Source organism: Centruroides sculpturatus, unplaced genomic scaffold (genome assembly GCF_000671375.1).
Source record: "Centruroides sculpturatus isolate CEXI.00-Female unplaced genomic scaffold, Cexi_2.0 scaffold200, whole genome shotgun sequence".
Taxonomy (NCBI): Eukaryota; Metazoa; Arthropoda; class Arachnida; order Scorpiones; family Buthidae; genus Centruroides; species Centruroides sculpturatus.
The window spans coordinates 151,087-163,703 of NW_019384495.1; the positions used below are offsets into that span (position 1 = coordinate 151,087).

Below are 12,617 nucleotides of genomic sequence, written 5' to 3' on the forward strand. Positions count from 1 at the left end.
GCCGCTAACCTCTAACCCATGAATGGCACGGTGAGAAGAGCGAGCCTCGGCAATATTATAGTCTCCGTATGAAGTTTTGATTCTGTAAGTAAATTTCATGGAGAATTTTTTGAATTATTAAAATGACGTCATTAATTGCAACACTCATATTCGTGTCCAGACTCTATTGGCGTGTTAATGTTAGATATTAAATTNATGTAATATCTGTTCGAAACTACATCAGCTATATACATGATAATCCCTGTTAACATTGATGCAATTATGGCGAGTCTTCCAAATGTAGGCCATCTGCAAAACGATATTCAATATATTGTAAAGAAATTCGAAATATCGATAATAATATCTTAAACTTACATTAATACTAAAGGAATAAAGTATTATTATCCAACGCCATCTTGACAAATCTTTAGGGTTTTAAATGCAACCATGTTTACTTTAATGCGAGATTTAGTAGAGCTAAAAACAATTCTTTAAAAAGTAGTATCAAATATTACCACTATTGAGCTCTTGGCGCTGAAAGCAACAAACATTCTATTTGAGCCCGACATTCATGCAAATACAAAGGCGATAACGCTGCAAAAGATACTGCTCAATATGTCTCCATTCTGAAGACGTAAAACTTATAGAAAATGAATGACGTGTTTAATGGCCGAGCCTAATGTATCTGCGATTTATGACCGACAGTTTAGTAGTGTTTGTAAACTGCCAAATCTTGCAAGTCGAATTCGATAAATTTCACTTTTCGAGTATTAACAAAATATAAAATTACACGAATTAAGAATTGAAAACCCAAAACTACAAGCGACTTTAAAGATTCCACTCTCTGAAATCTACCACATCAAATAAAATCCATTTGACACCATTATGAAATAATACCATATGTATTGAAAAAATAGTGTTAAGTGCACTTGAATAGTGTTAAGTATACTTTGAATTATTTACTAGCATTATTCGTACCCAAACACGTTCCTCTCTTATTCGCAAGAAGCTTCGTGACGAGTTACAGAGATAAACCGCTCAAATTTTTCTGGTCCATATAGCTGATCCGGAGTGGGATATTCCTATCGTGCCAAATTTAAAAAAAAAACCAGTTAGGATCTTTCGCAATTTACAACAATATTCTAAAGGAAGCCGTGCGATTAGTTTCTTATTTTATAAGGATTATAAGCGTCACTATTTATAATATATTTTGTATACTACTACATTCTATATATTAACAGGACTTATTATACCGGAATTATGGATGCAGATACTTAGTCTTACAGTTCAAAAATAATGTTTTTTTTTTTTAGTTCACCTGAACACATACACCTCAAACATGTGTTTCGGACTTGTTCCTCCCTCCTGAGCAGGCCATTAAACGACACTTTCTATAATTAACAATAATAAAAATATTTTACAGTACAATCAACTAAAAACACAGACATTTCTCGACAATAAATATTTAAAACTCTTACAACTTTCGTTTTTTCGATCTTCGTTATATTTCCACTTACACTTACGATCAACAACAACCATACGATTTTACATATCCTAATTTTTAACTTTAAAATCAGTTTAAAACAATAAATGTAATTATTATCTGAATTATTATTTCAATTCACTTACTTTTTTTAATTCGTTCGTATCTACTTAATTTTGTTTTCAATACCTTCCTGTTTCATCTTTTACACTTCCTCCTCCCTCCTTTTTGTAATACTTAACCATGATTGGTGAATCTCTCTACCGCTGTTATTATTCATTTTATTAGTTTGCCTAATTATATTTAAATGCCCGTACAGTTGTCTTTTATAATTATTTTTTTTTCTAATTTTTACCGTATTTATATCTATTGTACAACCTTTCGAATTACAATGTTCCGATACTGCCGAATTTGCATATTTTCCTTTGATTGCTCTGATATGTTCACTTAATCTAATTTTTAATTTTCTTTTAGTTTCTCCTATATATGTTTTCCTTGGATTACAATTACAATCAAATGAATATACTATTCCTTTTTCCTCTGTTATATAATATTTTTCTTCTTTTCTGTAACATAATTGTTTTTTAGTTGAATTTATTTTTTCCGGTATTAAGTTGATTCTATTTTTAATTACTTTTTTAATTCTTTCAAATAATTTTGGAACATATGTTAATTTAATAAAATTTTTCTCTTTATCTATTGATTTTGGTTGTTTGTCATTATCTAATTTTTCTAACCATTTTTTATTACACATTTTGGGTAATTATTTAAAATAAACATTTTAATTACTTCTTCTTCTTCTTGTTTTNTCTTAGGGTTACAATTACAATCAAATGAATATACTATTCCTTTTTCCTCTGTTATATCATATTTTTTTTCTTTTCTCTAACATAATTGGTTTTTAGTTAAATTTATTTTTTCCGGTATTAAGATGATTCTATTTTTAATTACTTTTATAATTCTTTCAAATAAGTTTGAAACATATCTTACTTTAATAAATTCATTGTCTTTATTCACTTTAATTGGTTGTTTGTCATTTCTAATTTTTCTAACCAATTTTTTATTATACATTTTGGGTAATTATTTAAAATAAACATTTTAATTGCTTCTTCTTGTTTTTGTATTTCTATTTCGCTTGTTCTTTTCTTTATTTTGGTCATATACATTTTAAATATATTATNAAAAATTTTTAATTTCTTTTTCTTTTTTCAAAATTTATGGGTCTGAAATTCAAAAATAATCTTTCATTGAAATAATGTTAAAAATGAGTTCTGTCGAAACCATAATAAATAATTATTTTGAACCCAATAGTCACAAACAGTGGTAAAATGTAAACTAAGTGACCGGAAAATCCACGTTTAAATCCTTTTTCCATTTTTGTAATTTATTAATTATGAATTGTTCGATTTCTGAAACGGGAGGTCCGATATCTTTGACATTCGAGAAATTGCATTCGGTTTAAGATTATTTAATACCCGAATGTGTGGTAATATGATCGGTGTTTATAATAATTTTATCGTTTTTTAAATGAAAGAACTTACCGTGCAGACGTAACACAACGAATTTATCAAGTCGGGTACAGAAAAACCTTTCATTAAACGGTGTAAAACGGAAGTGATATCCCCATCGGACTCGTCTCAATACGCAGAATTTCAATATTGCAGAGCATGGAAAAATTTGCAATCTCGTGATTTGGATTTCTTCAGTAATGAATTGAAAGAAGAATTACAGAAACTTATAAACCTGCTAGATCGGTAGCCACACAAAAATTCCGCCAACGTCCCGTACGACGACGCTTCGTGTCCCATTCCCGAAAAAAAAGGCGAGTGTTTGGACAACACCCTCCATCTCGAGATCCCATTCGAGAATGCCACTTAATTGAAGCCGAGGCAAAATGCTGGGAAGTTAAAACCATATAAGAGTAGAATAATAAATGTTTACCAGTGTATCCTTAAATAAAACTGAACGTAGCAAAGCGCGGGCTGCGTAACATCCTGAGCAGGTCCAATCATATCGACCTGCCCGCTTTAGAATTGCAGACGGATGGATGGAATAATTCGTAATTAATAAATTATATAAATGCAGAACAGATTCAAATGTAGATTGTTCTTCTCGGTCAATTCATATTTCATCTTCGGCCATTCGTTTGATCGTTTACGGATTTTGAGTTCAAAATCATTTATTTATAACACTTTTAAAAGTATTTATAATATTTATTTAATCAATTAATAATATTGCGATGACAGATCTTTTCATTATTTTTACTTTTATAAATTTCGTCAAATAAAAATTTATATCTTTTCGAAATTTAAATATTAGATGGCAACACTTATTCTAATTTTTAAATTCACGGTTGTTGCATCGAAGTTTAACGAGTGCAGCGTAGAAGTACACAAAGGGCAAAGTATGTTTTCATCGCAACTATTCAATAGATTTAAAGTTGTTTTCTCGAAAGCAAAATTTTTCAGGGAAGGAACGAGAGGAAACGTGTTGATCCTTACTTCGATCGAATGGAAAAAAGGAAGAGAAAATGGACGATGAATAAGTATAGTACTTAACTCTTAGCTCATTACTAGTGACGTACTTCCGTTCTCCTTTGGTTACAGAGAAAAGTCGATATGGAAGGTTGTACTTTTCTGTCTGTTGGAGACCACAATCTATCGCCGATGATCAGCGCAATGGAGTAATTAACGTCCGTGAATGGTAATGTATCATCTAGAAATTTTAATTTAATCTTATCCTAATAGATATTATTTTGACATATTTATACATTATAATAGAAAAGAGAAGACATGTTTTTTTTTTTTTTTTCGTTCTGACAAAATGTAAAGAGCATTGAACTGGAGACAAAAGAGTGAACCAGTTTCGTACCGTGGGTGTCAGCCGCCCGGGATAGAGGAAAATTTCGTCACCCCTTATTTAGGTATCTCAATCTAAAAGACTAAAATTCAGTTTTGTCACAGAAGAAGCAATGAAGAATTCCGTGCTAGTGCAGCGACCTGTGTAAAATAGCTGTATTCGATATTGGAGATGTACATGAATACGAATGAATCGTACAAGCAAAAAAAAACACAAGGCCAACAGTTGCGCAGGATATCCTTTGATGAAATTCGAGTTCACCCGGACGGTGAGTCGATTCCCGGACTGTTCGTACGATAGCACTATCGTAGGCGCGACGCAAATATAGATTAGAGTGGTTCAAATTTTTACAAGATATTGTTATTATTACTTATTGTAAAATTTTGCCGTACCCTAAAAAGTGCCGCCCCTGCCGCCCACACTACGCTACGCCACTGGAGTGATCTCTCTTCTAACAGTTTTACTTGTTTTAATCGATGAATTTTAGTTTGCAGAACATCTTTTCGGTTTTTTTTTTCGTGTGCAGGGCTGCAATGTTTCGCCCTCACACGAAAGAAAATCTTGTCCGGGATCATATTGGAGAACGAGAGGAAGAAGGAGGATAACTTCTCAAGCAAAAGACGAAATTTCTCATATCATTTTACAAATAGAATATAAGATAGAATTTTACTTACGGAGCTTTTATGGTGTACTTTCGGTTGCCATCTTGTGTTCGGTTCACAAACAAGATGGCGCAGAAACTAAATACACCGGATTCAAATTGTGAGCCGGCGGATTTTTACAGGGCTTTTAGCAGGGGCGGACTGGCCCTAAAATTTTTGTGTGGAAAATTTATTACCAGCCCAGCCCACAAATAAAAAAAATGTATTTTTTTCTATTTATATTTAAATATATTCAAAATACAACATTGACAAAAATTACAATAAGCACAAGTCTATATTCTACAATATTAATTTTTTATTTAAAAGTTTGCTTTGTTGAGCAATAATATTAATGACATCATCAGAATGTATTTCGTTTAAAAAATCCTTCTCTACTGACATTAACACGAAGGCTTCTAGATTTTCTTGCGAGATACTTATAAGTATCTTAGCCTGCTTTTAATTAATTTTAACATAGAAAAGCTTTGTTCACCGGACACTTGTGTTACAGACATGGATAGCAGCTATTTGTATGCTTGACCAAGTATAGAATAAGCGCCACTTAAAATGTTATATCTGAATAATAAATTATAGCAACAAATAGAGCAATTTTTGCAAGCAATGCAGTAAGAGGATAAAATCGCATCTTTATTAGTTTCTAGTTTTTTATCAGTAGAATGTTCATTTACGTTTAATTTCATGAAAGTTTCATTGACATTTTTCTTTAAAATATTCCTTGACGATTTAAAATGTTGCAATTCTGAAATAATAAAATGAGTAGCTTAAACCGTAGTGATTGAAAAATAGTCGTAATTTTTGACCTATCGAATTTTCATAGCTCTAGTTTTCTGAAAATAAAATTGAAATTGCTAATTTGAAATTTTTCTGTCAATTTTCTGATTTCAAAATCTCTTAGAAGTCTCTTACATCATTTATACTTGATTTAGTCTTCTTCTAAGTAGAAAATATAATCAGTTTGTAACGCAAACACGGGAAAAGATAACTAATCTTTTAATTGATAAAAAAAAATTCTGGATTAAACTGTATTAAAATACTGCTTAATTTTTGAAATGAGTTTTCAGGAATATTTAGTGATGGTCCCTTAAATTTTGGTCTAATGTGCTTTGAACTCGCTGTAAGATGACAGTCGAACTCTCCCCGGTTGCTTTCTCTCCCACCTTCCCTGATGTAGATCGAGGACGTGTGAATTTGGTCCGGAAATGCGACAATTAAATCGTCTTACACTCGTTCCTGTTTACGAAATAAATCGTCGATTTATTAGCTTTAGCTCGACAACCAGTTTTCCATTGGAGGGGGTGGGGTCCCGGCCTCACATTACAAAATAGATTATTTTTAATTAAATCGTTTGGAATACAGAGAAATTATTATTGAATAACATATTTTACTTGCCTAAAATAAAGGAAATAATATAAGTGGCCATTAAATTTGTTATGACTACAATCATCGCTTTGGTGGCTAGGTACAAAACTAATAACGTGCATTTCTATACTTTAGCATTAATTAAGATTAATAGGAGTGGTGAACAGTTTCTAGCAATGTAAACAAATGACCAATTTTCTCTGTTTATAAGGTAGTTTTGATTATTTTTCTCCTAGGATGCTTTCTGTTTGGGCCGAAACGAGCTAATGTAGTGTTTGACTTAGATCGGCCGAACTAATTTAACTTCGGATACGGGTAGGGCCGGGTAAAATGATACAGGCCTACACATATACTTATATTATACCTAAAAATTGAAATTTACCTTACTTAACAAAAAAATAAATGAATTTTTTAAAATTAAACTTAACCAAACGGTACGTTATGTACAGTACTGTACATATTTAGAAAAAACGGCCCAAATTCTATACGGCCCATGTGGAATTTTCCACATGGCCAGTCCGCCCCTGGCTTTTAGGTATGTTCGCTGATCTCAAGTCCTATCCCTTCCCCTCGATGAATTCCAGAGTTGACTGTTCGGAACGTGATCCGATTGAAATGTTGATTGGAATTTTACATTCTCGATGCATTTTAAAATTTCTGTCGAAAGATCACTTTGAAGACTGACGGGATTTTCTATATCAGATGAGTCATAGCGGGTTTTCGTTTTTGCTTCTCGCTCCTGTTGAAGAGGGGAAAAAATGTGAGAGATATATGCATTTAAGTCTGTGTTGCCTCCTGTATTTTAGTGTTAGCCGTATAGTAAACCTTCATTTTAGTGTTTCTTAAACCTGTCTCTTGTCATTTCGAACCACGGACACCTGCCTACTTTCTCATCTCGCCCCTCGATAAAAAGCCATCCAAAAGACAAAGTTTGCGAGTTTTATCAACTGGACGTGTCGGAGGCAGGTAGGGTATTGACCCTGTACCGTTGTAATCTCACAAAGTAAGACAAATTTCACTCGCCGTTGACATATTTCTAATTTCTTTTCTTCGTCTTCTTCAGTAAGGAACATAGTTTGGCCGATTTTTTCGTAAATTCAACTTACTTTGTAGGTATTTTTTCGTTTTGTAACACTCTTGTCGACAAGCTTCCTCTTACAATGTTCAGACTTCTTGGGGCCGAAGGCACTCAAATGTCAGTTTTTCGATTTTCCGAACTGTAGACCCCCTTGTGCGAGCAAAAAAGTCAAAGCAACCATACATCTACGTGTGACCCTTCGCGAGATATTCGCTTCCAAAGGTCAGTTTTTAACGTGTGTCAGTACACTGCCTATTCTTCATATTCTACGGCATCCAGGTTAGCGATAGCGAGTTCCGCATCCAGTCGCGCGCTTGGGCTTGCCCCCACACATTTTAAAATTATATAACATCAACTACTCCATGAACAGTGAAGTGGGCTACTCGAAGCTGGAATAGCCACGTCGACTAAATAATTAAACGCCATAGTGTTAACGGCGCGACTTAATTCTGGGGGCTATAACACGCTACCTAAAATATATAGTGGCTTAAACCTAATATAGAAACCATAATACGTGATGATATAATTTTAGACGATTTCTATCTCCACTATAACTACTGTAAGACTCGTGCTGTCCAAAAGTGCCTCCATAGGGACTCCGTAAGTAAAATTCTATCTTCGTCTAAAGAAAACGTAAGTAGATTTTTACTTCTTCTCATAAGGTATATTTAAATACATATTTTACAAGAAACATTTGCTTATATAACTTTTAATTCCGAAATGAAAGAGGTAAAACGTTTAACTGAAAGGGAAGTAGCTTCTTTTTAAAACACATTAACACTCGATCTACTTGTTTCTAAACGTCGCCGATAAATTACTTTGAAGGTTGTATTTAATGTCACTTTATCGATTTATTTCAAATTTATGGTATTCTTTGTTAAAATTGACTGGAATTCGTTCCTACTTACAGAATTGCAGGCTGAAGCTGTAATTTTAAATTATCTAATTTTATTTAGAAACAAATAATTTACGTTTTTCTCATATGTTATGACATAGAGAACCTTTTTATTTCAGATCGACAGCCGACCAATAGAAACACCCGTGTAATAACTGACGAATTGTTTCCTGTAAAATGCAAGACAATTCGAAGAATTATTTCGTACGGCTTCTGTTCACGGAAGATTAGAGTAATGGCTAGAAATGATACGAGAAAACGATACAGAAAAAAACATTTTTTGCAAATAAAGGAAAAGTGGAAATCGAATGAAGATACTTTAAGATTTTTTTCCAATAATTTTTGAATAATATTCTTCGTATAAATTGTTTCCAGAAAAATATATTTCTATGTATAAATTATATAATTTGTGATCGTTGGTAATAATTGTAAGCGCCGGAAAGTAGTTGGTATGTGTGTAGTGACGCAATCGCGATAGGTTGTATCCCGTTAAGTTTAGTTTAAGGAAAACTTGTGAGAAAAATGCAAATTATTTTCTATCTGCAAACACAAGTTTTAACAATACTTTATAAAATAGTGCACTCGAGTTTACATTTTTATATATTTGATTGAAATAATACATCGTGAGTTTCGATATTTTTATTTATATTTTACAGATTTCTCTGGTAATGAAACAATAAATTGGAAGTATCGATGTGGCATTTGCCAGAAAGAATTCGTTTCGAAGAAAGGATTAAGATATCATCGAATGTTTCACACTGGTGAAGGGCTCCTGTCTTGCCAATTCTGTAATCGTCAGTTCAACTATTCCAGCAATTTGAGTAAACACGTCAAGATTCATACCGGAGAGAAACCCTTTACCTGTGATTATTGTAAACGGAGTTTTACGCGAAAAGAAACTCTGATTGGACATCTTCGTCTTCACACCGGAGAAAAGCCATTCTCGTGTAATTATTGCTCAAAAAAGTTTCGTGTTCAAGCTAGTTTAAAATATCATATTATTAAACGTCATAAGAATTATAAATGATACTTTCTATGAAGGAAATTGAAAAATAAAAATGTATGAAAATGATCGCGTTGTTAGATTTCTTTGAAAATATATTCAATAAAATGTAAACCCGCATATTAAACATAAAAACAATAAATTTTGAAGTTGAATTTTCATTGTAATTTTTGAATTGTATTTAAAACGTTTCTTTTTGTGGATGTGAATATTTAATATTTTTGTAAAAATAATTTTACAAAATGTTTTGTAAAATTATCTTTAATAAATGGAAATTTAAATAAATACAGTGGTACCTCAGGATACGAAATTAATCCGTTCCGAAACTGAGATCGTATCATGAAAATGTCGTAAGGTGAATCATTTTTTCCCATACGATTACATGTAAAACCAAATAATTCGTTCCAACAGAAAAAAAACACACTCAAATTAAAGCTAAGTAGTACATTAAAAAAATAACTATAGTAAGGAAAACACTGCAAAATGCGTTTTGTAGTTGTGAATGTATAAATAACCATAATAGAATAATAATTGATAGAAGAAAAAAAAAATGTAGTTATATTTGCGCTTTACCTTTGAGGATAGACGACGATGGAGGTGTAAACTGGTGGCGGGAGAAGGGAAATGATACTAAAACTTAAATTACATAACATAATTTAACAACTTTAAAATAAATTAACACTAATTTTTTAACTTTTCTGTTTTATATATTTTATTAAATTTTTTATTGACTGCTTTTTGTTTTTTTTCCTTCACTTCCATCAGCACTTTCACTGAATAGAGGTCACTTGGTAAAATATCTATTTAAAGAGGTTTGGCTTTGCCTACTTTTTAAAATGTTTCTAAAATGACTTAGACAAATGTCATTACTCCGAGCAGCAATATGGCCACTGTGAACCTTTTCGGGATGTTTCTTTTCAATAAAATCAGTCACTTTCTGATAATACCTCAAGATTTCTTTTATTGAGCGAGATTCTTCCACGACGAAGCAAACACGCGGACTGAGACCAATGAACAGAAGTAAATAAAAAGTAGCGCTGCGAACTAATGTAACGTCGTATGGTGAATTTTTGTTCGTATCATGGAGCAAAAATATGTTCGAATTTCATGTCGTATCTTGAAAATTTCGTATGCTGGGGCGTTCGTATCCCGAGGTACCACTGAATTACTTATAATCTATAGTTTATAAAAATTTATATTACTTCTATGTTTGTTAGATTAACAGAATCGAATCTGCGCGGAGGAAAAGCCGCTGATGAGTTTTTGACCGAAAGTGATTCAATGAATTTTATAGGATTTGCCTACCAATATCAACATTGACTCCAATGTTGCACCAATGTTATATTTACTGACGAGAAAAGTTTTACTAGGGATGTATTGACTTTAGATCTGTAAATTTCATTCTAATAATTCTATTTATTAGAAAAAAAAATCATTTTGATTTTTAAACCCAAATAAATGAAATCGATTAATGTGATGACGTAACGCCTGTCAAGTATTTGTTGAAAGTAACTAATTCTTAAAACGCATTGTTAAATGTCTCAATTGTTGGCCGAAGAGAAAAAAACCTTTGTTTTTTTCCTCCTTCAGGTAAGAAGTCGAAAACGGAGTGGAAGTCTTTTATCTTTCCCTTCAAATTTCACATAAGTTCTAGAGAGAAGACACCATGGGAGTCGGAGACTGCTCAGACTTTTCCTAGTTTTTGGGCAATTGTATCGAGTTAACGATCGTTACAATTATTCAGTATTATCGTTTTCTATTTCTAATTTATATTTCGAATGTGATCCGAGAAGCATTCGAAATGCTTTATATTTCATGCGATATTCGTTCGTATGTTTTACTATAATAATGTATCTTTACTGACTTTCATTGTCAATAGTTATAATCTTGCACGCCTTAGTTTATATAGAAATTATATGGTAAGTTTATTGTACTGTACAAATGATTGTGATTAATAAATGTACAGAGTTTAATTATTATTAAACTATTCAATTAGTTTGAAACAGATGTTATTCAAATGTGAGTTAGAACGAATGAAACTCCATAAATGATGTTAATTACGTATGCACTTACATTCTTTCCAACTCTTGGTGGAAATCTGACGCAGCCACCTCCTCGTGGTGAGTTCTGGGTTGCATTCGTTTGGAAATAACGAAGGGCAAGCGAAGAGTTGCGTATATCTGTTGAATTTATTATTATAAGAAAGAATGAAAAGAAGTCAATACACGTAGGAATCGCAAAAGTAACAAGCGGTTATTTATTGCGACAACGTTTTTATGTGTATACTTAAAGTACGATTATGGATTTATGGCAACAAATAACTTGTTAATATCAAGTTAAGCATAATTTACTGCATTTTTACGGCTAGAGATTTGCAGCATAAAATAAATATTAATAGAACGAATTACCTTTCAGTTGTCTATACCTGGTTGTATAGAGAATTATAATTACTGCACATAGATTATTATCATTTTAATAGTTGATTGATGAATATAGAAAAATTATGTTTACTACATGAAACGCATTGTATTTTAAGTGTAGACCGATATTTAATAACCGTGACGATGTAATAGTGTTGTATTCGATTTCAATTATGACATAGCCGATGGTAATTTAATTAAGTATTGAAAACATATAGAGGAATAGAAAAAAGATTCTCTTGAATCCTTTAACACTGCTTGGTTTATGTACGTGGAGATAAATTATGGAAATTATAGTTTTATAGGCTTAAGGCTCTTATATACGATTGCTTCGTATTGTCATCGATCTTCATTTATAATTTTACAAGAGACACAGAACGTGTAAAAAACACGGTTTACACAACGGGTTTTCAGTGATTCGTACTGAATGCACGATTATCAGTTTCAGGGCTACATTACTACAAAAGTCATAAAGTACAAAATTGATTTTAGCTAATCAATAAATATATACTGTAGTTATATATATTTTACAATACAATTTTTATGACAAAATTGCTAATTAAAATTGTGCACTCGTGGAATTGTGAAAATAAATTTTAAAAAGTAAAACAAAGTCGTTAAAATTTTAAATTTTAGAAAAAAATAAATTTATTTACATCTAACGACAATAATTGAAAATGCTATGAATTATTTTTTCAGATTATATTCATATATATATATATATGTTACCGCTAAAGCTCGAAATCCGTTAATGTGTACATTACCTAGCTAATTTGCAGATTAACTAGGGTGATCCGTTAAAGCTGCGAAAATTGTTCAATTTCTCAAATTACCTAGGTAATTTGCAGAGTATCTAGGTAATCTGCACATTAACGGCTT

The 12,617-nt window shown here is 31.9% G+C and overlaps 1 protein-coding gene across 6 annotated transcripts; it reads left to right on the forward strand.

Moving 5' to 3' along the window:
- Positions 1-3,609: 3,609 nt before the first annotated feature.
- LOC111621889 (gastrula zinc finger protein XlCGF8.2DB-like) lies at positions 3,610-9,385 on the forward strand. 6 transcript variants are annotated; one of them, XR_002756148.1, is made up of 4 exons: positions 3,802-3,866; positions 3,931-4,007; positions 4,069-4,165; positions 8,435-9,385. XR_002756148.1 is itself a non-coding variant. In XM_023364144.1 (3 exons), the coding sequence occupies exons 2-3, from the start codon at positions 3,782-3,784 to the stop codon at positions 9,340-9,342; spliced, it is 456 nt and encodes a 151-aa protein (XP_023219912.1). In that variant the 5' UTR covers positions 3,610-3,662; the 3' UTR covers positions 9,343-9,385. The 6 variants fall into 6 exon arrangements, 1 of the variants encoding a protein (XP_023219912.1); XM_023364144.1 differs by lacking the exons at positions 3,931-4,007; positions 4,069-4,165 and adding an exon at positions 3,610-3,662 and having other exon boundaries at positions 3,782-3,866; positions 8,972-9,385; XR_002756145.1 differs by having other exon boundaries at positions 3,792-4,165; positions 8,435-8,764; positions 8,972-9,385.
- Positions 9,386-12,617: the final 3,232 nt, after the last annotated feature.

Bases quoted from the DNA above. Each gene is read 5' to 3' on its own strand.
- LOC111621889 (XM_023364144.1), top strand. From the start codon at position 3,782: ATGGCAACACTTATTCTAATTTTTAAATTCACGGTTGTTGCATCGAAG. The intron at 3,867-8,971 runs GTATGTTTTCAT...TATATTTTACAG, and splicing joins AGAAGTACACAAAGGGCAAA to ATTTCTCTGGTAATGAAACA.